Source organism: Bos indicus x Bos taurus, chromosome X (genome assembly GCF_003369695.1).
Source record: "Bos indicus x Bos taurus breed Angus x Brahman F1 hybrid chromosome X, Bos_hybrid_MaternalHap_v2.0, whole genome shotgun sequence".
NCBI classification, from domain to species: Eukaryota; Metazoa; Chordata; class Mammalia; order Artiodactyla; family Bovidae; genus Bos; species Bos indicus x Bos taurus.
This window is the reverse complement of record NC_040105.1, coordinates 13,075,358-13,102,642: the sequence shown is the minus strand read 5'-3', so window position 1 is coordinate 13,102,642 and position 27,285 is coordinate 13,075,358. Positions and strand designations below refer to the sequence as shown.

The 27,285-nt window shown below is 41.1% G+C and overlaps 1 protein-coding gene across 4 annotated transcripts in view; it reads left to right on the top strand.

The window, feature by feature from the left end:
• Positions 1-27,285, top strand: part of PIR (pirin) — a 98,268-nt gene that overhangs the window by 56,144 nt on the left and 14,839 nt on the right. For 2 of the 4 annotated variants that reach the window (XM_027534066.1, XM_027534065.1), the window contains 4 exons: positions 6,584-6,668; positions 16,231-16,353; positions 16,779-16,823; positions 25,536-25,618. In XM_027534066.1, coding sequence (XP_027389867.1) covers positions 6,584-6,668; positions 16,231-16,353; positions 16,779-16,823; positions 25,536-25,618 — 336 coding nt within the window. The remainder of the gene's footprint in view (positions 1-6,583; positions 6,669-16,230; positions 16,354-16,778; positions 16,824-25,535; positions 25,619-27,285) is intronic. The other 2 variants (XM_027534067.1, XM_027534068.1) reach the window with 2 other exon arrangements.

Genomic DNA, 27,285 nt, shown 5'->3' with positions numbered 1-27,285 from the left:
TCTCTTTGGGTAACACTTCATGTATATGTCAAAATGTAATTAAGGGTTTTAATGCTCCCCACAATACCTTTGGCACTAAGGATAGGAACTAGTCTCTCCCACTCCTTATCAGAATTCTTTAAAATAATGAAGAATTCTGAAATCAGAGTGCTTTGGATTGGAGACAGAAGACTTACCCTTTGGTTGAAGAGCATCAGCCAGTTCTCAACAACAAGAGTTGGAATTTGGCTTTAAAGAATGGGTGAATCTACTTTTCATTTCCTCAAAGCATGCTATCTCCTGATGAAAGAGGAAGGCATGGTTCTCCCACAGGGGCCGTGGATCTGGCAGTGAGTTTCTTGAGTTGTATGGAGGTGTAAGTGGTGGAGAGAACAGATCTGTGCTGGTGGGTTTCCTCCCTAGTGCAAAGCCCTGTGAGAGCAGGAGTGTCGTGACAGGAAGATGAGATGGGGAAGCCCCATGGGTGATGGGCTAGATGATGCCCAGAACTCCTGTGGAGTAGATCATCCTCTCTTAGTTGAAGCCTCTGAGCTAGTCCACCAATAAAGTTTTTTCCACTGAGGCTCTTTTTTTTGGTGACTGGCAGGAAGAGAACCTGCCTGAAACAGACCAAGTGTATGTGCAAACTTCGTGATAAAGAAGATGGTCATCTGTTGGGGAAAAGAGAAGAATAAGTCAGCGGGGACAACTGATTAAGCATTCATAGAAAGAAACCAGGTTGGCTTCTGATCTCACACCTCACAGGAAAATAAATGTGACATAGATCAAAGAATTAAATATTTAAAAAATTTTGAACTGGAAAGATAAAGGCAAACATTTCAAGTGACCTTTGCATGGGGAAAGACTTTCTGAGTTTAAAAGCATTGCAAGGAAAAGATTGGTAGAGCTGACCCATGTCAGAAATGCCATAAAAAAGCCAAAAACAAACTGGGTGACTTTTACAACTAACAGTATTAAGGGTAAATAGCCTTCATTTATTTTTTAAAAAACTGTCTCAGATAAATTGATAAGAGAAGCAACAAACTCCCTTGACCCCACACCCTGCAACTCTATTTTTTCAGGGATTTCCAGGTTTTTTTCCCTTTTCTTTTTATTTTCCAGCAATTAATCCTTCCCTTCTATTTTTGAAGAAGAATGTATTGGGGAAAAAATTTAAATGCGTAACAATAGGGAATTTGTTGGAATGAGTTAACTTTCTAACAATAGGAGATTAGATGAATGGGGGAAAAACCCAATATTTAGAGCACATAATGAGTTAGAAAACTGCCCTGTGGTATAGTGTAATTACAGAGACCAGGAAAACCAACAACTAGCAGTAGACAAGGGTGAAGTTGCTCAGTCGTGGCCGACTCTGCGATCCCATGGACCGTCGCCTACAATGGACATAGGCTCCTCCGTCCATGGAATTTTCTAGATGAGTACTGGAGTGGGTTGCCATTTCCTTCTCCAGAGGATCTTCCCAACCCAGGGATCGAACCCAGTTCTCCCACATTGCAGGCAGACACTTTATCGTCTGAGCCACCAGGGAAGCAGTAGACAAGTTTGGGGAAATTGCTATTCAGTCACATTACCGTGTTGACCGCCTCACTTTTGGCCACATTGCATTTGGCCATAAACTTGTAGATATATCAAGAGCCGTATTGAAATGTCTAGACCTTTAGACCCACAATTTCACTGAGAAAGGCCAAAAATAGAAATGTGGTCAAAAATTTACGTGCAAGGGTATCCATCAAAAGTTAGCCATGATGCCAAAAAAACAAATGCTGGACATTAGGGTGATGATCCAACATGAGAGTGAGGGTCCAGGAATAGGTATATACACTGCTTCTTTCTTTATAAAATACTGAAAATTTGCATGTGTTACCCTAGAGTAATTTGCCTAAGCAGCATCTAGTAAGATCGAGAATTCAAGTGCTTTTCCTAAAAAAAAAATCACTCCATCATCAAAGGTTTGAAAATAGTTCTCAAAAAGATGTGAAAACACTTATTGCAGCTCTGACATGTGACAAACTGCTGCCCCTTGGCTTTAGGGAAGGCCAGCATGGCAGTAGAATGAGTAGCATGCAGGGATAGATGGGAGGTAGTTATTTGTGGAAGGAGCAGCGGCAACATGAACGATATTTCTTCTTCTTTTCATCTCATCTTCATTTCATTTCATCTCATTTCATCTCACTTATACAGAGCAAGCAACATAGCAGGCACCTTTCTTTTCCTTGGGAAGACATACTAAGCCACATGGCTTCCATGTGGAAGTAATTTCATCTCCTAATTAAGATCACATTTATGAATAAAAGCGGAGGAAGGAAACCAGCTTAACACGGGTATCATACCGAAAGCCAGGGGAAGCGGGAGGTCTTTGAAGGCTGGAAAATGAAGGTAGTTGAGTTTCTGAAGGAAGTGGTTTTGTAGAGCGTGCTTTGTCTTGGTGGTTTTGTGGTCATTATTGGAGTGGTGTCTTAGGCTCGTTTAGGGTTTAATTCCGACGTATTTATAGAGAAAGAGAGACAAGGCTGGTCTGGATTTGGTAGCACCCCTGTTGTTAGTGGTTAGCCAGAATTTACCCTTAACATCTCATAAAGAGTTCTGTTACTTCACTTCTAGAAGCTTTGCCTTCATGATATTTGAACTGTAAGACTTTAAGCTATTGGGCTTTTAAAATACAGATGGAAGCCTTTAAAGATAAGTTTCCCAAATGCTTTAAAGACAATTAAATAATGAAAAGAAAGGCGAAAGAGGAACCGTGTGGGATTTTAGTACCTGTGCAGGCAGTGTTAATCAGGACCAAAAGAGAGCAAAAGGACGACGACAATAATTCTCTGATGGAATTTAGGTGCGTTAGTTTGGTTCATGCTGAAACAGATATATGGAGAAATGTTTTATTTTAGGTTGCCTTGAACCAGTTTATTTTAATCCTATGGAAATAGATAGATTGAGAGCAAAAAAAAAAAAAAAAGAATGATTTGTGTAACTAAATTTTCATTCTATTTTGAGGATCTATTAATAGTTTAATACTGCATTTGAAAATAAACAAAACAGAACACAAGAGTATGCTGAATGGCAATATTTCTTTGTGGTTGCAAATCAGCAGTGTGTGTGATGGAAAAATTAAGTCCAGATGTGCTCAAAGTGTATTGGAGGCTGGTGTTACCATCCTTGAGTTAAATGAAGAGAAATTGTATTTGGTATTTCAACAGAGCTACCATTGAAGATCAAAATTTTAAAAGGCAAAACCTAGCTGCTTTTCAAAAACTCTGTGTGTGTGTGTGTATATTCATATATATATATATATATATACACACACATATATGCATACACAGATTCATAGGAACAGCTTTCAAATTGAGTTTTATCTCAGTATGGATTAATTTAAATAGAATAGGGTACATACAGGTTTTGGGTAGTTGATTATTCAAGATGTGTTATGTTGAAACTGTCAATGATCTGATTTTCAGTACAGAGAGACTAGAATCAGAATCCTGTTTTAAGCTGTAGATGTTGTTAAAAAAAAGAAAAACCTTCAAAATGAATTTAAAACTTCCCTGTAGCCCTTTTCATACTGTGAGGTTGTAGGATATATTTGTGGCTTTTCTAATGGCTCTCATTGGTTGTTTTTTGTAAGTTTGTAAATTAACACATAAGTACAGAATTCTGTGTCTTATGTGTGCATACGCATATCTGTGTCCTTGCAGTATTAGAGAGAGAGGGGCTACTATTTGGAGAGGCAGTATGGATTAGGTTGAGAAGCTAGAGGCAGGAAGAAGAGAAGAGCTAACCAGGAGGGCAAAGTTGATGGCTGGGGTTCGGGGCAAGAACAGCACGAGTTAACCAGTGGCATCCACACAGTCCCCACAGCCTGAGTGGCTCTCCCTCGCCCCAGCCACCTTCTCACTTCTCTACAGCTCTAGTCTGAGAAATCAGAACAGAATTTAAAAAATTAAAAAGTGGGGGAAAAAACATTAACTTTCTGATTCAGAATTTCAGAACCAGAAATACATTTCAACATCAGTGAAGTCTCATCAGATTTTCAGATGGAGTGAACTAAGCCCAGAAGAAGATAAAGGCGTTGCTAGTCACCAGGAAAAGCAATACCAGCATCACAGCCTCATGGATGACTTCTATGCATACATTTTGGGAGACTTCTAGTAAAAGTTAAGCCAAGAGCCTCTTTGTGATTCGCGTCTTTGCTGTTGCCAGGGATACTGCCTTGGCCAGGAGGCAGAGATCAGAAAAGATGCTTGAACCAAACAGATTCTTTTTTCTGAAAGAGAGTAAAATATTGCCTTGGAAGAGGAGTCATCTGATACTAAGTGAAGTTTTCCCTTGATCTTTTTAGGAGTAATTTTAGAAGTTTTCATTAGGCAAAACCAGATCCTTTCCAGATGGTGCCTCACACACCTCATGATGCTAGAGGATCAGATCTGTGTCCCGCGGGTGCTGCCCTTGTTTCACGTGTGCTCCAAGCTCCTCAGATTGATTGGGAATCTTTGGCCTCAGGTCACCCTTGATGTCACAGGTCTTTCTTCTTTCATTTATGTTCCCACAGGGGAATTCGCCTTTCCAGTCTTTGAAGCTGTATGGATGCAGCTTGACCTCCTAAGCCACGTAAAAGCACCCACCAGACCACTTGAAGCCCAAAGCTTCAATTCATGGGACTTTTCAGGGAATAATCTTCTAGCATTATTTACAATTCTCTATTCCAAAACTTAATGACCAGACATATTTGGGCCATACCTAATCACCTGTCTTGAAGAGAGGCATTTTGCTACATGTTGGTAAAGATATTGATGAATATACTATGTATACTATAAATAAATTTATTATTATACATGAGATTTTTCATAATGAAACATCATTTGGTAAGTTTTATTGAACACCTACTATGTGACAGGCCCTGTGCATTGGCTCCAGGTGAAAAGGGCAGATACATGGCCATGTCCTCGTGCAGTTGACATAGTGCAAAATGATGCCCTTATTAAGGATGGTAAAGGGCTCCGGATTCTATCTTGTGGTCTATTTACACATCTGTGTTTCTATTGAGTGTAAGTATTTGTTAAAAAATACAGCACATACACAGAAAAGTACACAAATCATGTGTACGACTCAAGACGATTTTCACCGAGTGAACTCATCCATGAAACCAAGAGACCAAATACTGCCAGGCTCCAGAAGCCCCCTTTTAAACCTCATTCAGTTACTACCCATCCCAGGGTAACCACTTTTCTGATTTCTGATACCATAGACTAGTTTTCCCTTGTTTTGAACTTTATAGAAATGGAAGCATATGTTTTATATATTTATTTATTTGGCTGTGCCGTGTCTTAGTTGCTATATGTGGGATCTTTAGTTGCAGGATGTGGGCTCTCGTTCCCCAACCTGGGACCCAACCCGGGCTCCCTGCATGGGGAGCTGGAGTCTTAGCCACTGGACTGCAAGGGAAGTCCCCAGAAGCATATGTTATATGGTCTGTATCTGTTTTGTTTGTTCAGTACTGTGTTTGCAAGATCCATCTGAGTTGTTGCATGTAGTTGGGTTCATTCATTCTCCTTGCTGTGTCATAGTCTCTTGTATATTGCAATTTACGTATGTTTTCTCTCATTAAAGACATTGGGAATATTTCCAGCTTAGGCTATCACCGACATTGTCAGTATCAAGATTTGAGTACCTGTCTTTCAGTGAACATTTCTGTTGGGGATACACCTGTTGAGTTGGAATGCTGCGATTATACATCCATGTGTAGTACATACTGCCAAGCAGTTTTCTCAAGTGTTTATATCAAGTAATAGTCCTACCAGCAATGTATAAAAGTTCCATTTACTCCACATCCTTGCCAAATTTGGCATTATGTACTTTTTCATCTTTGTGTGTTTTTTAACTTAAAAAAAATAACAGAACCACTGGGACTTTGTGACAAACAATGAAACATCATAAAGTTTATGGCAACAGTGATAATCCCTTGGATTTGGGGCTGTGTCAGTGATTCAGAATGGCAGTATATTGAATTACACACTGCTGAACTGTTGATGGAATCAAAGCCACTGTTTGTAATGAGAAATCCTGCAAAGGTTGGCCTTTCTTACATTTTGAGTTGTGGCTTTTTTAGACCAGCAATGTTGGACCACCTTTTAATGCAAGAGAGCCAAATTAGAATAAATATTTACAGGCTGTGCTCTTTGAATTTCAAAATGGACATAGCTTTACTGAGACCTGGAAAAGAAACGTAACATTTGATATGCATTAGCCTACCTATATTCAGGAGAAGACAAGAAGTGAGAAGGTTGGAGAAGCTGTCGGCCATTGAACTATTAACATCAGATCATATTTGAGAAATGGCTGTAGGGAGACAGCTGTCATGCTAGAATAGCTTGTCAACAATATTGTCAAGTTAGGAGGGTGAACTTTTAGACTGAGACCCTCAGGAGGTGGGTATATTGGTAGCCCATCATACCCACTTTAATAGCATTTCCCAAGAAGGAGTTGTAAATATAATGGATCCAGGCCCTAGGCCCATGACAGTAGGGACCAGCTCAGGTAAAGATGAACCTTATTCTTGGAAAGATGCTGATGATTTCCTTTTTCTTTTTAGTCCAAGATTTACACTTACACACCAACCTTATATTTGGACTTTAAATTGGACCAAGGAGCGAAGCATGTGCAATCTATTCCTAAAGGTATGATGGATTCTGGGGTTTAGTTATCATTTCAGGGTGAAAAAACCATAAGGGCCACTTTCTCTGGAATGGGTTTGTTTCTGAACCTCAACACAAAGTTCTATGAACCTGTGTATGTTTAATTATGTTTAAATGAGCGAAGAGTGCTTGAGCTTTTCAAGTTAAGAAAATCAGGAGGAATTCATAGAATGTTAGGGCCAATCCACTGGGGCCACCCCTCATTTCGCTGGTGTGAACACTGAGGGCCAACAGATTCATTACTTGCTCAAGGCCATGTAAGGACTTGCTGGACATGGCAGGACGTTTACCCAGGTCTCTTGACTTCCCAGCCACTTTTGACTCAATTCCTGGAGGCAATCCAACCTGTGTTACTTATGAACAAGTGCATTCTTGATTGAGATACAGCTTTTGTTATGGAGGATTTACTTATAAGTCACCATTTAAATCCAAAGAACAATTAGAAAACTCCCAAGTATTTAAAGCCAGTTTTATTTTTTAAAGGGGCCACCCCTGAAGTCATTAGGGACAGTATTAACCTTGGACCCATTGTTCTCTTTTTTGTTTTTTTCCATTCTGGCTACTTTTAAGTTCAGAAAGGTTTTTTACATGAATGCAATTAAACATGTGCCTACCTTCATACTTACTTTTTATATCAGTAAGTGTGACAGCACATGTGCTTTAAGTTTTAATGCTGTGGGTTTTTTCTTTTATTTTTTGAGTTTGCTTCCCTCACAACCCTTTCCCCCTCCTCTCATCTACCCATAGCAGTATTATCTCTGTATCCTAGATTGGGAGTAGTTCAGAGATAATCCTTGAATACGATCTTGCAGTATTTTTCTCAACACTTACTTCTGTACACATATATGTACATGTACGTGTATACAATGGAGAAGGCAATGGCACCCCACTCCAGTACTCTTGCCTGGAAAATCCCATGGACGGAGGAGCCTGGAAGGCTGCAGTCTATGGGGTCGCTGAGAGTTGGACACGACTGAACGACTTCACTTTCACCTTTCACTTTCCTGCATTGGAGAAGGAAATGGCAACCCACTCCAGTGTTCTTGCCTGGAGAATCCCAGGGACCAGGGAGCCTGGTGGGCTTCCGTCTATGGGGTCGCACAGAGTCGGACATGACTGAAGCGACTTAGCAGCAGCAGCAGCAGCAAATGTATACAAGTATAGGGTTTTGTCCTTGTTTTACTGAAATGAAATCATAAATAAATTTTTGCATCTTGCTTTTGTGACCGAACCTCATGGAAATTCCTCAGGATCTGCTCCTTTGGCTTTGAACCCATTCTATGCCGTGGGTTGACTACAATGCATTTAGCTCTTCCCTCTTAGCAGGTGCTCCCCTTGTTTCTAGTGCTTGGCTACTGCACACTGATCTGCAGTGAACATCCTTGTAGCCATGTACTTCCTGAGGGGGGTTGTTTTGTTACAGTAGGTTTCCAGGGATGATCACAAGGCCTATGCATGTTTAATTTTAAAAGTCTGGCAGATTGCAACCCAGAAAGGCAGTCCTGTGTTCCAACAGCAGTATATGAGACAGCAGTTTCTCCATGACCCTACCAATACTTAATGTGTGTGAAAGTGAAGTGAAAGTGTTAGTTGCTCAGTCACGTCCGACTCTTTGTGACCCCATAGACTGTAGCCCACCAGGCTCCTCCGTCCAGGATTATCCAGGTAAGAATACTAGAGTGGGTTGCCATTTCCTCCTCTAGGGGATCTTCCAGACCCAGAAATCAAACCTGGGTCTTCTGCATTGCAAGTGTATTGTTTATCATCTGAGCCACCAAGGAAGCCCTCATGGTTCATGTTAATTTTGACTTTGTACTTCACCACTACTCTATATATTGCCTCATAAGAGAATATGTATCTGTCAGTTTACAAAGCCATATCTCTAGATTATTTTGTCATTATGGATTTTAAACAGAGTTGTTTCAAAGACGTTTTGGGACACATACAGGAACAAGTAGCTTAGAAATGCATGTTTATCATTGGGTCACTGTAAACTCACTTTAAACGAGTCTGTTACAAACCTAGTTAGGACGCAGACAAACGTGTCTTTTGCAGTACGTCACTTTCAGTTACAGTGTGTGCTCCACTTGCCCCCATATACACTCATCCATGCTTTCATTGTGTTAGCTGACAAATCTAAAGTTTGAGGCTTCCCTGTCCAACTCCAGGCAAACAATTTAGGTATTATAAAGCAGCACTTCTTATTTAATAGTTCTGGCTGCCTGTAACCCAACATAAAAGTGAGAGTGAAAGTCATTCATTTGTGTCCGACTCTTTGCGACCCCATGGACTATACAGTCCATGGAATTCTCCAGGCCAGAATGCTGGAGTGGGTAGCCTTTCCCTTCTCTAGGGGATCTTCCCAACCTTGAGATTGAACCCAGATCTCCTGCATTGCAGGCAAACTCTTTAATCCAACATATTGGTTAGTAAAATTATACTGTATAAATTTTAATATCAAATCATTCAACTCAGGGTCACCTTTTGTCTTTTTAAACCACCTTCCTGGATCAAATTCCATTATAAAATCCAAGGACTGTCTAAATTTATTTTATTTGAGAGCTGTGTTTCATCAAATATTCCTTGAAATTGTAGCCCATTGGCTACAATGGGTCTCATCATGTTTTGGGTCCTCATCATGTTTTGTTTATAATATTTTGATTGTTTTGTTGCTGCTGCTGCTAAGTCACTTCAGTCATGTCTGACTCTGTGCAACCCCACAGAAGGCAGCCCACCAGGCTCCCTCGTCCCTGGGATTTTCCAGGCAGGAGTACTGGAGTGGGTTGCCATTTCCTTCTCCAATGCATGAAAGTAAAAAGTGAAAGCGAAGTCGCTCAGTTGTATCCGACTCTGCGACCCCATGGACTGCAGCCTACCAGGCTCTTCCGTCCATGGGATTTTCCAGGCAAGAGTACTGGAGTGGGGTGCCATTGCCTTCTCCGGATTGTTTTGTTACTCATGCTAAAGGGATTTGACGTGGATGTCTGGGTTATGTTTGGCTTTTGTCATAAGCTTTGCAATCTCACTAATTTAATGTTGATTTTGTTGTACCGTTGCCAAACTAAAGGATAGAAATATAGGCATGTACTGCTGCCATCCCATTTCCAACACCAGGAAAATGCCTATGTCCTGAGGGACATCCAGTTAAGGGAGACTGGTAACATTTCTCATGAGTCAGATGAGGTTTTATCTGAATTCCTTCCCACAAATAGTATTGGAATCAATTTTTACCATCTCTTTACTTCCTTTGGGCAAGGCACGTTTCTGTAGAGTTGTGCTAATCTTGCAGAAAACAGATGTTTCACGCAATGATGATTTGGAAGGCAGTTGATATCAGGAATTGAGCTAGATGGTGCATCTCTTACAAAGAATCCAATTTGTCGAATCTCTGACAGTACCAGATTCTTCTTACATTAAGCACACATTTTTCATGTTAGTTCTTGGCTAAAATAAGAAGAAGTAGTTATCTTTTTTGTTTTTTGTTTTTTTTTGCAGTGACTTTTACCATCTCTTGCAAAGCAGTGTGATTTCCCTTGCTATAAATGATATCCAGATAACACTGTTTGTTATCATTCATTGAGAAGTTCATAAGTCTATATTTCTAGGAAAATATCAGTCTTTTCCAAGAATCTTGTGCCTTCTGGTCCTCCTGTCTCCTTTGTCTTCTCACTGACTGCATCACAGTTGGGCCCTCAGTACCCACTCTGTTTATTTTTTCCATCTTTCTTCACAGTATCCCTGCTACTTGATGTTTAAAAGCATGATCTGCAATGTTAAAACTGGAGGATTGCTATGTTACAGGAAAACTTCATTTCGTAAGCTCTCTTTGCTTCCCTCAACTTTTAGCTTTTCTTTAGAGTATATGTGATTCTTCAGATTGGAAATGCAATGGGCTTCTTCCTTTGGTAGCGCTAGCTCTTAGCGGACCAGAGGGGGCTCTCTGATGGCTTTTGTCTCAACCCCTTAGATATTCTTTTGTGGAATCTTTGGAAATGAATTGGAAGGATTGGTCCTAATAGCTTAAGGACAAAAATCACTTTTTCTTCGCTGGCCAACCCTCCACCACCTCTTTTGCTATACTGGTGTGGTGACACTCAGAAGGGACATCTTGGTTGTTGTTCATCTCTTTATGAGTCACCATTTCTACTGCGGTCAGGACTATACGCAGGAATGTGCACAAGCACACATACGACGGATGCTTCCCCTAGTAGTCCTAGCTTGGGAAGCATCCTGGGAAACTACTCTGGCAAATCAAACAAAGGTCTTGGTGGTAAGGAACTAGAAAGCAATCTGGGATGCCATCAGGTCTACCCCTGGTGCATCTCCACCCCGCCTCAGTGGTAGAACCGGGAGGGATGAATAAGGCACCTATGTTGGTAAGGGACAGACTAAATCTGACCAAGGAAGGAAAGCTTCGGTGGAGAGTCTGTCTACACCCCCATCTAGAGCAGGGAAGGATGCTTCTGGTGGAAAAAAGCCACAGCTGTGGATGCTGCTTTTTTCTCTTTTACAGATTGGAGCTAGCAGTTCCAGAACCACTTCTTTAAAATGTATTTAAAAAATTGGAACAAGTTTGATTCCCAGAATTTAAAAAGACACGCCTGATCTTCTTCTGTGATACTGAATGGCCACAGTATCCTTTGGAAGATGGAGAATGCTGACCTGTTGAAGGATCTCAATTATTACTGTTTTACAACTAGACCAGGCTTCCCTCATAGCTCAGCTGGTGGAGAGTCTGCCTGCAATGCAGGAGACCCGGGTTTGATCCCTGGGTTGGGAAGATCCCCTGGAGAAGGAAATGGCAGCCCACTCCAGTATTCTTGCCTGGAGAATCCCATGGACAGAGGAACCTGTCAGGCTACAGTCTATGGGATCGCAAAGAGTCGGACACAACTGAGCAACTAAACACATATATACATAAGTCAACAAAATTTCTTAAGAGAACATACAGCTTATCCTATTATTCTGTAATAGCAGAATAATGGCTGCACAAAGATGTCCACATCCAAGTCTTGGAACCTTTGAATGTGTTACCTTACATGATACAGGGGGTGTTACAGCTGTGATTAAATTAAGGATCTTGAGATGGGGAGATTAGCCTAGGTAATCCAGGTGGGCTGATGTAATCATAAGGGTCTGTATAAATAAAAGAGGAAGATGGGAGTCAGAGTGAGAGAAAGATGTGACTATCGAAGCAGAAACAACAAAAACTGGTTAGAACCTACTAGGCCTAAGATGGTGGAAGACTTGACTTCCACTAGACCTTGAGCTTCATTACACGCTCATTGTAATACATCAGCGTGTGCTAACTGACACACCCACAGGTGCCATGACAGTTCAGAGGCTAAAAAGTGGGTGGTGGCCCAGTCCTGGAAATCCCTACCCTTTCCCCAAAATAGCTTGAATAATCCTCCCACTCATTAGTGTATGAAGTTACCCAGCCCATAAAAACTAACCATGCCTTACCCCAGGGCCTCTCTCACCTTCAGGAAGGACCCACAGTCTGTCAAGGAGTGTGTATCTCCCTGAATAAATCTGCTTTCACTGTGCTTCAGCTCCCCCTTGAATTCCTTCCTGCTGGAAGATCTGGGATGTGACCATTCTCTCACACCCTCTTCTCCTGCAAGAAAATCATATTCTCTGGGTATAGAAAATTGACTGGAAGCAACTAGTTAGGGGCTGTTTCTCTCACCTATATGATTTTATCTGCAAAAGAGAAGAAAGAAACGAAATAAATATGTCAGTGTATACGTTCCTTGTTTCATCCTTCGTGCTCTTCTGAACTAAAAAAATTAAAGCATTGAAAATAAAAACGCATCTATAAAGTTGAGAGGGAAAGGGATTAACAAACAATGCTGTCATGATGAGGACACATCAAAGAAATCCAAACTGAGGGGCATTCTACAAAACAGCAAGTCTGAGAGTAGCATTGAAACATACATTACCATATGTAAAACAGATAGCCAGTGGGAATTTGCTGTATGACACAAGGAGCTCAAATCCAGTGCTTTGTGACAACCTAGAGGGGTGGGATGGGGTGGGAGGGGGGAGGGAAGTTCAAGAGGGAGGGGACATATGTATACCTATGGCTGGTTCATGGTGATGTTTGGCAGAAACCATCACAATATTGTAAAGCAATTATCCTCCAATTAAAAATAAATGAAAAAAATTAAAAAACAAAATAATAAGTCTGTACTTTTAATGAAGAAAAAGGCTGAAGAACCATTTCAGATGAAAGGAGATTACAAGTGACAACTAAATGCCACACATGACCCTGAATTCCATCCTGGTCTAGACATGTATTTTTCTTTTTGCCCTAAAACGCATTACTGACACAATTGGCTCAATTTAAATGTCTGTACATAGCTTATAGTATTACATTAATGGTCATAATTTTTTCATTGATATTGTATCAATGTCATCATTTTTATAAGTGCACTCAGGTTATATTGGAAAATACTCTTGTTTTTAGGAAATACTTGCTGAAAATTCCTTCAAAGTAAAGGGGTATCATCTCCAAGTTTACTCTCAAGTACTTCAGAAAAAGAAAAAAAAAAGAATGATGTGTATTTCTAGAGAGATTGATACAGCATGTGTGATACCAGGTTAGCTTTTAGAGAATCTGGGTGAGTGGTGTATGGTAAATCTCTACTATTTTGGTAGCTTTTCTGTGTCTGAAATTATTTCAAAGTAATAGTGAAGTGAAAGTCACTCAGTCATGTCCAACTCTGCGATCCCATGGACTGTACAGTCCATGGAATTCTCCAGGCCAGAATACTGGAGTAGGTAACTGTTTCCTTCTCCAGGGGACTTCCCCAACCCAGGGATCGAACCCCAGTCTCCCACACTGCAGGCGTATTCTTTACCAACTGAGCCATCAGGGAAGCCCTCAAAGTAATAATTAGCAAATAGTGTGGTGGAATGAGGAGGAAGAGAGAAACATCCAGTGGGTCTGCTTACTGTCCAGGAGGCCAGGCCTGGGGTCCATGGTGAATGAGCTGCCTGCCCAAGCTGAGTGTCGCAGTATCTAGGGGGAGGCTCTTAGGAACCAACACTGCTTCGGGGTGTGGCATCCGGTGTGACCCACAGTTTGGGGAGAGGTTCCTTCTCTCCTTAGTCCGGTTGCCTTCTCCCCTTCCCAACCCAGAGCTAACCTTTGTCATGGATTTGGCGTGTCACCAGGCCATATTTTTCTACTTTCTCTACATGTACATGTATAAGCAGCTGTTGGAAAGCTCATGGAAATAAACTTAAGACTGAGGAGGAGGAAAATGAGCTGGGTTAAGGCAAGGAACATAGGCCAAGAAAAGTTCTCACTAGGGATGTTTGCAGGAATTGGGAACCTCCCTGGAAATGAGAGCAAATGCCACAGAGAATGATTTACGTGTTTAAAAGAAAAGTTCTACACGTCATCTGTTGGGCTGTATGTAGGAGGTCTGTCTTAAATGTGTTTCCAATTAAACCAAGCAACGGGTCCAGGGATAAAATGTGACCTTCCTCCCAACTCCTGTTCTGTGTCATAGCCTCAGGGTGGGAGGGAGAGCCCTTCCCAGCTGTGAAGAGCCGGTGGCTGGGAGACAATCTTTTCAAGGCCTGTGACCTCCCACAGCAAAATGTCAGGATGTATCCATTTCTGGTGCAGTACAGAAAAGTGAGAGGAGAGACACAGGAAGAAAGAGCGATGGGAAGGACCTGGAAATCTCACAAGAGAATTCTTTTATGCAGAGAAGGAATTCCAAGAAAATGTGGTAGTTTGTAAACATATATAAGCATTCACATAGTTTGTTGTTTTACTATAGCTTTAAGAAACAAATGCTTAGTGGATCTTAAACAAGGTTTAATAGAAGTGCAGGTAGACAACATGTTAAAAACAAGGAAATTACCCTCTGTTTCTATTTCATTCCCTCTGTACCTTCTAACCAGTAACATGAGTTGTGTTAGTAGTGGTGAAGGTGAACTCTATCATAATAGAAGACTTGTGCAAGGAACAAAAATAGGTGAATGCACATAGTGCATTGACTTGGCCATTTGGTCCTTCTGGATAAAAGATTCAAAAAGATAAAAAGGGAAAGAAAACAGACCAAGGCACTTACGTGTGGACTAATTTTCTGCTTGGAGGATGAGGAGGAATGAAGCAAAGGAGGTGGAGGAAAAATGATATTGGAACAATCACAATGATTCCAAATAAAAACCCACTTGGGCAATTGAGACCTTTGAGGTTCTGTTGAACTCAGAAACCATTAATTTTTTTATACCTTTCAACCATGAGCAGAGGATCTATTATGTCAGTCACAACACGTTCTTGCAATGGAATGCTTTGTAGGCTTTCCCAAAAATGGGTTATTTCTCTATGTTTTGACATGGAAAGGTATCCAAAATAGAATGCTGAGTTCTAGTTTTTAAGCAAATAATATATAGTGCATAAAAGAAAAAGTGGTCCAGTGGTCAAGACTTCTGGCTTCCAGTGCAGGGGGCATAGGTTCAATCCCTGATCAGAGAAGATCCCACATGCTGCATGGTGCATCCCCGTGCCGCCTCCCCCAAAAAAGGAGAAAAAAGAAACTGAAAGCATAAATATGAAATTGTTAATGATATTTATGGGCTGGGAATGGCTAGCATGTGTTTTCAGCATCTAGCATGAACCTCCCTCTTCCGTATTGCGCACAACATGAAGATCCATGGCCTTGTCTTTCTCTTCTGTCTCCACTCACAACCAGTTCACGTGAGTGGTAGCTGGTCTCTAGATGATGGGAGGTCAAGTTCAGAAGACTGAGCCGGTGGTTCAGTAAGGAAGCAAAAGTGCGAGTGTGCTCTGAGCAGACAGATTTACTTCCAGAGCCCTTAAACACATTCTAGTCAAATCTTGGGGAGGAAAAACTGTGAAAGAGGAGGATGAAAAAATACCATCCAGCATCCACCTGAGTGTCTGTCTTTGTTTTGCCATCCTTTAGGTTTTCTGAACCAGACTCAGTTTATGTTAAGTTTGACCAGTCATGCCTTATTGTGTGGGCCCCTCTTGCACATTTTAACCCACCTGGCAGCACAACCACATCCCTAGTGTCTACTTTGTCCTGTATAATTCTTCCACGCCTGCCTTGGTTTTATTTACTCTATCAGCACATTGACTCTCCCACAGACCTCAGTCTGGATCCTGCCCTTGTACCTTGGACACAACCCTGCATTCCCTGCACGAATCTTCTTTTTCACCAAAGACACACGGAGTGACGTCCTGATTCTGTTTTGAGCTGGCCTCTCCTACGTTCATGTCCCTCAGTGGCACTGAACACAGGGACAGTACATAAATATCTGTGGAAATCCAATGCCAGTGCCGAGAGGGCAGATAGTGAGTCATCTGTGTTTCTGAGTTCTTGGCCCATGGGTCACAGTGGGAATCTGGCCAATGCTATGTATCCTCTTCACAGAAAAGCTTATCTGCTTGAAAAATTCTGTGAACAATTCTAAGGATGGCACGAGCCATCTGAAGCCCATTCATACCCCAAAGATTATGCCTCTCTGCATCCCTGGAACTGATGCTCTGTTTTAGGACACACAAGAGAGTGTTCACTGGAAACTAAAATGCAACTAAGTAAAGAGAAGCCCATTTCTAGCGTTCTTTTTACACTTAAAACTGCTTGGAGGTCCAAGGAACTGAAGATAAGCCCAACTGGTGAGTTGTAGTTATTAGCATGATGTTCTACCTGGGAGGAACAGCTGGTTTATTAGTACAGCTGTTGGCATATAGATGTACAGTCAGGAAGTAGCATACTGTCTGCTTGGGCGGTTCGTAAACATTTGGTATCAGGTCATTTAGGTTTAGCTCTGTGTGGTATGTGTATGTGCACATGTGCATGAATTTGTGTGTGCAAGAATACATGTGGGAGTGTGTGTGTTCTAAGCTGTTATAGAACTTAAATGTAAAAAAGTATATGTATCTAAAAGATTTGATCTCCAAACTTATCATTTATATCTGTTATATAAGCTTTTGTGTTTATATTTCATATAGAGATATTGTTAAATATTCGATACTGTTATCCCTTTGTTCCTTTTGGCATTATGGACACTAACCTTTTAATGTCGCTGGTCCCTTTTCAGGGTGGACAAGCTTCATTTATACCATATCTGGAAATGTGTATATTGGTAAGTGATGAGTCTGCTGCTTTGGGTTCAGTTGCAATACAATTTAAACTACTGCCAGGAAGGAAGGATAAGATGAAACCTTTCGTGTAATTGAATCCTTTGCTTCCTCCTGTCCGGCACTAGCCCTCTCTACACTGTAGTACATACTGGTATCCCCAGGGCAGGGCACCTCTCAGCTTCTGGCATGTTCAGTGAGGGAGAAGAATAACAGCACCAGTCACGACAGGAGCCATTTTGCTGTAGCCTGTGTGCACATGTCAGGTCCAGCCATGATTATGTGGGCTAACACCTTGCTAAGTTGTTGACAACCCCCATACTGATAAAGGGGCTTCCCGGGTGGCACTAGCGGTAAAGAACCCACCTGCCAACGCCGGAGACATGAGGGATGTGGGTTCAATCCCTGGGTCGGGAAGATCCTGGGAGGTAGAAGAAGGTGAATTTGCTGTTCCAGGTGTTTCTGAGAAGTCTCAAAGTGAGGCCTTTTCCTTGAATTTCCTGAAGAGATTATATTCAAGCTATCCATCTGAATGTGCCCTTGGTAAACACATCCTTCCTCGTCTGCCTTCCCTTTCCTGTCTAACTTTCCCACTGCCTAGACTGATGTTTCCTGGGACTGCCTCCCAGATAAACTCCTTGGACTCAAATATGCACCTCAGGCTGTGATCCTGGGAAAAGCTACAGAAAGAGAACTAGCCTCCTTTCTCCCACTCTGCGTGTGGATGGGGGTGGTGGGAATAGAGCAGACCACTTGACCACTCCAAGATGCAAGCCAGGAATCCCATTTCTGAGACCCTCTTTGGTTGCGGGCTCTCCACCCCAACCTGCAGTGCAGCCTCCTTGACAATGAACTTGCTGTCCTGACATGACTACCTCCTTGGACAACATACTCTAAGCCCCAGACAGCTGACTTCCTGGTACGCTCTGCTCAGGGCTTGAAGGCCACACCCAGAGCCATTTAAACTATTCTTTATATTCTCCAAAATGGGAGTTATCATTGCCTGAATTTAATCTTCTGAAAAATAATGGTAACCCAGAGTTTGTGTGTTTTGATTTTATACCATAGAAATGGGCTTAGTTCCTCTATTACCAATTAGCATTTCAATTATGGTTCAGAAGCAAAATTCATTTCTTTTGGCATTTGAGAAAGTGTGAAAATGATTTAGTAGTAGTATCACAAGTCCATTGGCATACACATTAAACTGTATTAATCATCTGGAAGGGATGAAGCATCATTTGTTTTTTATGATCTTTCGAAAATCTTGGTTTTCACATAGTGTATACTTTGTACAAATGGAGAGTAATAGCCATTTTTTTAATGGAGGTAGCACCCCTGACTTAGCATTTCAAGAGAAATAAAATAATATGCACAAATGGAAAGTAATAAAGAAAACACATGGATTCAGAGCTGGTTTGGATACCAGAAATGTGTAGACTGTGAAAGGACAGGGGCAGCAGATTTTCTCCAAAGGACCAGGTAGCAAGTATTTTCGTCATTGCGGGCCGGACAGTTTCTGTTGCGGTGACTCATTCCTGCCTTTGTAGCACAGAAGTAGTCACAGGTGGTACATAAACGATTGGGGTGGTTGTTCCAATGAAACTTGATCCATGGCCAGTGAAATCAGAATTTTATACATTTTTCATGTGTCATGAACTACTCCTCTTGGGATTTTTCCCAACCATTAAAAAACGTAAAAACCTTTCTTAGCTTGTGGGCTCTACAAAAGCTCATATTTGGTTCTGGTTTTACGGGCAAGGAAAAGTTTTTCCTCTACCGTTCTAGGTTCTCTTTTTGGCTGGGCTATGAGTCAAATCTACGTAAGACAGATTAACAGTAGAAAAACAAGCTTAATTACATACGTACAGGAGTCCCGTAAGATAAGTTGGGCAGATGCCATCCTGAGCTAAAGAATGAAACAGGGACCTGGGGCTTCAAAGGCGAAGAGGGTGATTCACAGGATGATAAGAAGAGCAGATGTGGGGTCATGAGATGTTTGCCATGCCATGCGCACAGGTCATTCAGATAAAAAGTTATCTCTGGTGATAGTTCTTTGTCCCAGGCTCCTTATGTGAATTCCTTTAGGTAGGAATCTTTTGGGCCTTGATTGTCTTCAGCTGAAAACAATCCACATACCAAAGTGGCACATCTTGGAGAGGCTCTGAATCCACTCGGTTTAAATGGCACTGTAGAGGTTGAAGGGGAGAAAGATGAACAGATAATCTTCAAAACCTGTTTCAGCCAGTAGGTACAACCTTGTTTCCTGACCAACCTTTAGTCCAAGAGTTTAACAAGTGAAAACAGTTCAGTGGTTTGAGGGATAAGAAAGATTTACACACCCACTTGTTTTTCTCGATGTGAGGCAGGATTTTCCTGAGTCATCTCTACCCATTGGCCCTGTCACCTCTCATGACCATGAGCCGCAAGTGTAAAACATCTGGCAGGAAATGGGGTCACAGTCTGTAGTGCTGGAGCAAACTTGCATCTGTCCAGGGTAATGGGGACCATGGAGAGAATGTAGCTGGTGAAACTGCCCTCCTGGGAATCTGCTTCAGCCAATGAGGAACTGGCCAGATGACCTCATTTAAATTTTATCCTTCCCTTCATCCTCTCCTCCCCTGAATGGAGATGGTATTGAGAAAAACAAAAGGGAAGAACAAACCACTAGAGAAAAAGAAACAACAAAGCAGAAATAATGTGTACTGACCTATAAAATCTAGAGAGAATCCCGAAACTGCTCTCTGACTTTATTGCCTCAATTTTATCTTGATCATAAAACCAGGATGGCACCAGCCAACCACAGATGGCAGGAACTGATAAGTAAGTAATTATCTTTTTCAAGATATCAGGTACCTCCATTCTATTGAAGTAGATGTTATAAATATGTACTTAACGTATGGGGCTGGAATATATAGACTGCAGTTTGGCTGGAGAAAGTACTCTGGGGAATTCCATAGATGGAGATTTAAGAGGACTATTAAAAGTATTAATTGATGATACAGGAAGTACTTAAAAGATGGACATCAGTAGATTTAGTTTGAGTAAGAACAGATGGAGTTTGAAGGTTAGAAAATGCTGGACATTAACTAGTTGTCTAAGTTAGATTCTGGTTCTATCCCTGATCTGGGAAGGTTCCACATGCCACAACTACTGAGGTGATACTCTAGAGCCCAAGAGCCACAGCCACGGAGCCTATGTGCTACAATACTGAAGCCCTTGAGCCTAGAGCCTGTGCTCTGCGACAAGAAGCCACCACAGGGAGAAGCCCACATACCGCAACTACAGGGTAGCCCCTGCTGGCTGCCACTAAAGAAAGCCCGTGTGCAGCAACGAAGATTCAGAGCGGCCAAAAATCAATAATTTTTCAAACAAATTTAAAAAGTGAAGTTCATGGTGAGTATGGTGAAGCCATATGCTGCTGCTGCTGCTAAGTCACTTCAGTCGTGTCTGACTCTGTGTGACCCCATAGATGGCAGCCCACCAGGCTCCCTCGTCCCTGGGATTCTCCAGGCAAGAACACTGGAGTGGGTTGCCATTTCCTCCTCTGGGTGAAGCCATATAATTGCCCTGCTAATAACACCCTGAGGCTTCCCTGATAGCTCAGTTGGTAAAGAATCCGCCTGCAATGCAGGAGACCCCAGTTCAATTCCTGGGTCAGGAAGATCCACTGGAGAAGGGATAGGCTACCCACTCCAGCATTCTTGGGCTTCCCTTGTGGCTCAGCTGGTAAAGAATCCGCCTGCAATGCAGGAGACCCCAGTTCAATTCCTGGGTCAGGAAGATCCACTGGAGAAGGGATAGGCTACCCACTCCAGCATTCTTGGGCTTCCCTTGTGGCTCAGCTGGTAAAGAATCTGCCTGCAATGCCGGAGACCTGGGTTCGATCCCTGGGTTGAGAAGATCCCCTGGAGAAGGGAAAGGCTACTCACTCCAGTATTTTGACCTGGAGAATTCCATGGACTGTAACAAAGAGTCAGATATGACTGAGCGACTTTCACACAAAACCCTGAAGAAGTGATGGAATTAGCAGACCTAAAATAAGACAAATAGAATTAGCACTTCCTTATTTAAGAGTATATTTGAAATGTTTTATGATTTTCCAGGATCTTATTTTTGATACGTTGTGCTTTTTTCAAGCCTTCCAGGCTGACTGTTGAATAGTAGCTTTAAAAATGGTGCAGGAGAGAGACCTTTGATAGCAGTCTGTTATTGAGGCAACAGGTATTTTGGTCAGCCCTCAGCTGAAATCTGTGGTATATGATTTATTTATTTTTTTTTTGCGGTATATGATTTAAAAAACAATTAAAACAACATGATCAGAAAACCCGCAGATCCCTAGGATACCAGTACTGAGCCTCTTCCCTGCAGCTGAAATGAAAATGACATTACACATTAACGCAGAGATCAACAAGGTAGAGGAGTTTATATCCTGTATGCCTGAAGCTTGGGACAGTTTATCAGCTTGGATGCCAGTCCTCTAGAAGAAGGAGTATCAGGTATACTGTTGAGGCTTAGAAAATATATTTAGAAATCTAAAAATATTTGTTTGTGGTTATTGAGATGACAGCTAACTGGTTTATGTTGGTTTATGTTATGGGTAGTAAAATGTTTCCCAGTTATTTAAATAAGCAGTAATTCATGCTCACTATGTGCTCTGCCCTTTACTTTTGGTTCTGGGGGTATGAAAAAGTTCCACACAGCCCATGAATCTCAATAAAGGTGGGGAAAACACACTAGAAGGCAGGTGTGATTCTGAGACACCTAAAGGCAGTGTTTTCAAATCATTTTATGCCAGTTGCACCAGTGAGTGCTGTTATGTGATTTAATTGAATAATATTTAAATTAACAAAATAAGTGTGAAAAGAGTTCATATTTCTAGAGCAACTAAAGTCAAATGCTTTGTAAAAGTGAATTGTTAAAGAAAACCCCTTGAGTTAGTATGGTAGAGATGACAGTAAAAGATTGGGGGAAGCTGATAATCTAGCAGGATTTCAGTGGTGCATTATGGGTATGCTTCAATCCAACCCAGTTTCTAAAAATTGGCAGATGGATTCACATTTACAGTTTGAAGTATTGGCATATAAAATTGATGATATCAAAATCTGTGATAGAAGTACCAGAATGTATGGATCAGAGAGTAAATGGGATAGCAGTTTTTGTAAAGAGAAGAAGAAAAAGGAAATCTGGCGTATGGGGAGAAGTTTCACAGCAGTTAACCACACACTGACTCTAAAGTATGTTTGAAAGTATTTTGCCCTTTCATGACTATTTAGGCAAACAAAAATATTTGCAATTCAATTGTTTTCCATTAAATTTTCCTTAACTGCACTATTAGATTTAACATTCTTGGCGAAGCTTCGCAATGGAAACTATTTATTATCTGATTTGGCCTGATTTATAATTGAAAGTAGTCGGAACCAATAGAATGTATTTTCTTTGAGACTTATTTTAGGTTCAGGAGATAACCAGGTGGATAAAACAGCATAGAAATGACATGAAGATACAATCAGTCTTTGCTTTCTGTGATCCTGTTTTAAACATTTCATAAAATAATACAGAAGCTAAGGTACATTTAGAATGATTAATCTGAAAAACCCAACCTTGTAGTGTCTATAAAAAAGGTCTGCCTTACAGTGGAGCATTTCAAATAACCTCTTCAAAATCAACACTGTGATTCCTCTCCTAGATCATCAAGTAGAATGGAAGAATTGCATTTGGTATAAAATTAGAATGAATGCTCTTAGGGAAATATAAACTCTCTGTTTCTAAATTAAGATTTTGTTACAGACCAATGAACTGCAGTCAAGCAAGCTACCCTGATAGGAGGTGCAGAGAAATCCCAGTTCAGCATTTTTTGGAAAGCTGTCTCTTGCCAGCTCATTCCATCAAAACATAGCGAAAGGGGCTTTATAAACTGTTTTGGTCTCTTTATCATAAAACATCCTACATGATAAAATTAGGGGCTAGGGGTAGACCATATGGGTAATGGGTGTTACATATGAATTTGTTGAAGATAACAACATGGTTCATTGCTCACAGAGAATCTCAGTATAGCACACTTAATAAAATGCTGCTCCATTATCACAGTGAAAAATATTACCCCACTCTAAATGAGATTATTTTTAGACTCTGAGATGTCTCTTTTATTGCCACATCCTTGCATGAGTGGAAAATCAATTGAGTTTATTATTCACTGCTATGACAACTGTTAACCTAAATCTTTGGTGGAGAAGAACCCTTTAGTGATGTGCTGGGGCTGGCTCTTGGCAGCTCACAGGATTTGGTTGTATACATCTTATGACCTCAGATTGGTAGCTTGAAACTGGTCACAGTAGGAACATTTACACCATGGAAATTGGCACACACTACACATCAGGTTGGTTCTTCCCCTTGTCCTTGAAAGCCAGTTGGTAAACATTAACTAGCATGCTACTGCCTCTGAGACAGAAGTTCTTTTCTTTTCAGTTTTTGGCTGCGCTGAGTCTTCATTGCTGCGGGTTGGCCTTCTCTAGTTGTGGCGAGCTGGAGCTATTCTTCATTGAGATGCTCAGGCTTCTCATTGCAGTGACTTCGCCTGTTGTGGAGCGTGGGCTCTAGATGCAGGGGCTTCAGCAGTTGCAACTCAGGGACTCTAGAGTGTGGGCTTCAGTGGTTGTGGTGCTTGGAGTTAGTTGCCTCACAACATGTGGGACCTTCCTGGACCAGGGATCGAACCTGTGTCCCCTGCATTGGCAGGCGGAGTGAGACAGAGATTCTTAAACTTTTTTGTTCCATGAATCCTTTTGAGATTTGCCAAAGCCCCACCTCTGAACAACATTTTTTTTTTTTTAATCAATGAAGTCATTAAATGGTTCAAAGAACAAGTCTATGATATAGTTCCATGTATGCTTCTCTGATGACATTTGTAATAACATCCAGAAGCAGATTTAAATTAGGTTAAGTAGTGATTAACATAAATTGATTTTGAGATCTCTGCAATGCTAGTGAGGTAAGAAAATATCTATAATTTCTACTGGAGACAAAGTCATTGGTTCAGCTAGTACGGCTATGATTTTTTTTTGAGGGGGGGCTACATTTATGACAGAAAGAAAGGCCACATTTCAGGTAGGTGTTTGTGAAAGTAAAGATGTCGTTTGTTTCCATGCAAGCCCGTGACTGCTTTGAATTCTATCCAGGGACCCCTTGGGAATACATTGACTCTGGGTTAAGAAGGCCTCTCTTAGAATCCTCTTTCACATTTGCAAGCATCACAATGAACCTTTCTGCTTCATATAGGTTATCTCCAAAGTGGAGGTAAAAGGGAGGACTTCTCTAGAAAATATGGCTGTCGTTGAACTCCAGCCAGTATTCACAAAATTCACAAATAATGTTTCTGTTTATATGGTAATTCCTCAAGCTCTTGTTTTCACTTAAATAAGCACTTCCACCTTGATTATTCAGCTATAGCTCTACCATGTCAGGTGAATGCTTTATTTCTAGCCCAGAATGTCATGTAGGTGGGTCCCCCAGACTTCATGCTTGAAATCTTCGCTCTGTTGTCCATGCACATGTCTTTCTCAACCCTTCTTCTCAAACCCACCCGTCTTTCTCTGTTCACTCTCCACGCTCAGACTGGAATTCATTTCCAGTCAGACTGTTAGAATAAACTCCTAACAGCTCATTCTGACTTCAGTCTTGCCTCCTCCAATTTATTCTGTGCTCTGCTTTCAGTTATTTCTCCAAAACACAGACCTAACCATTTCACACACACATCCTTTCCTCAGAGTGTATTTCCTTGAGCTGAAGCCAGTCTTCATTGCCATCATTCCTCCCAAAAGAATGTTCCAGAAATGATAGAAGCTTCCCCATTCCCCCAGGCATGCCCTGCATATTCCCAGCCCCTCACAGTCTATCCTCTTCTCTAGAAGGCCCTTCATCCTTGTTTTGCCTTCTGTTGGTCTGTTTGATCCTGCAGAATTCTACAGTCCCTATTCTCTCATTGAACTTTGTTTTTTCCTTTCTTGTTGCCGTTAACACACAACTGCATTTTGTATTATTTCATCTGTGAGCCTCAGTATAGAAGGGATGGAAATATACCCAACCTGAACTTGCTGGGCTTCCCAGGTGCCTCAGGGGTAAGGAATCCACCTGCCAGTGAGGGAGACCCAGAAGACGAAGGTTCAATCCCTGGGTCGGGAAAATCTCCTGAAGAGGAAATGGTAACCTACTTCAGCATTCTTGCCTGGAAAATTCCATGGACAAAGAAGCCTGGTGGACTACAGTTTATGGGATTGGATTGCAAAGAGTCAGACATGACTAAGCAACTAACACACACACACACACACACATAGCTTTGTTCTGTATTTGTAAATGTGTTATTATATTTTCATAATTTGAAAAAGAAAAAAATCTTAGGTTTATAATTGACCCAAGGAAACACTCTCATTAGCATATGATGCCAAGGACTTTGCTTATTAATTAAGCTATTAGGTGTAACATTAAAAGTGTAAGTAGAGACACAATATAGGATTCATCTCCTTTTCTGCACTGGGAAACAAGCCAGTTTTGGACTTTAATAATTGCAAATACCATCAACCAAGAGATCTAAGGAGATTCCTAAGTCTGTTATTTCTGAACTTGAAATTAATATTGTGATGCCATGTAGTTAACCAAATTTGTAATCATATGAGAAATGTACCATCGTGAGGACTAAATTAAGTGGGTCATCTTTTTTGTAGGACCTGATGATGCACAGCAAAAAATAGAACCTCATCACACAGCCGTGCTGGGAGAAGGTGACAGTGTCCACGTGGAGAACAAGGTAAAAGTAAAAATATTTCTTTTTTCAAAAGATTTTTTTGTTTTAAAAAATTTTAGTATAATTTTAAAGGTTACTTTCCATTAACAGTTATTACAAAATTTTGGCTATATTCCCCATATTGTACAATACATTCTTGAGCCTATCTCAAGAATACACCCAATGGTTTGTATTTCCTAATCCGTCATCCCTATATTACCCCTCCCCTGTCCCTGGTGACCACTAGTCGTTTTCTGTATCTGTGAGTCTGCTTTTTTTGTTATATTCACTAGTTTATTGTATTTTTTAGATTCTACATTAAGTATTATCATATAGTATCTCTCTTTCTCTGACTTACTTCAATTAACATAATGCTGTCTAAGTCCATCCATGTTGATACAAATAGCAAACTTCCATTTTTTATGGCTGAGTAATATTACATTGTATATATGTACCTCAGTGTCTTTATCCATTAATCTGTTGATGGACACTTAAATTGCTTTAATCTTTTTTAACTTGTACTTTCTACTAGTTTCCAGTTTCCAAAAAAATGCCCAAATCTCCTGTGTACCTGAATAATTTTTTCTCTTCCTCAGGGAAAGAAACTGTGCCACAAGTTTATCAACCAGTTTCATTAACTTCAGTTATTTCTAGTGGTGTATTTTAAGGTATTATCTATACCAATTCCTCATCTTTAGGAATCATCAAAAGTCTTAATTGTTTACCCCTAGAAATTTAAATCTGAGGCAACAGGTCTCCTTGTCTCTTACTTTTTCTTTCTTTATACACTTGATTGTTTTTATCTTTAGCATAAGTGAAAATGGATCAGCACTCTAGGGGTATAAATGTACATCTCCATACATAGTCCCATGGAACCCTTTGAAATTCGGCCCCATGTCGAACTGAGAAGAATATATGCTCTATCTCGTAGTCCTTTTGTGTTGAATCCTTGCTTTGTAAGGAAAGTTTCTGATATTTTCAAGGAGCTTTTTAATCTTCATTGATAGATTTCTTCGTGTTCCTTCTTTTATTCCTTTGGACAAGTCACTCACAAGTCATCTTGTTAGCCTATGAGGCCCATATGGCTGCTTTGTGCCATTCTAATAAGGAAAATTGAGGAGACAGTTGTGCCAAAGCTCCTGCAAAGTTGAATTTTGAAAAGTAGGGATTAAACTGTGTCAGTACGCAGGTGACTGGCAGAGAGGCCATCTGACTGACTGCCAGCCCTCTGACCCTGGCATGGTAGAATTCAGTGGGTGTGAGGAAGGCTGCCTTTGCTGACTGCTCCCCTATTGCTCTTTTAACTCTCTGTGGCACTTCCAGGAGCAGTGAAGTAAAGGAAGCAGAGGCTTAGGAGCTCTAGAGGAAATGCGTATCTCGGGGTCTGTGCTCACTGTTATTAGGTTAAACTGTATGAAACTGCCACGTCTGACCTACAAAAATGGCGATTTCGTATGTTTCCACCCAATGCACGAAAGAGGCATGGAAGCTATATATAAGCCAGAGACCCTCCTGACACCAGGTTAGTCAGTAACATTACCTGGTTTAACTTGACAACCGCAGGCCTCCCTGTGATGTAGCACAGGGCACACTGCAGGTGATCAGGATTTGGAAGCTGAAGCAGAACACCAGAATGAAGATGTGAGGGGAGCCAGAAATAGGGAGGCAGTGGGATGGAAAAGAGTCGGCTG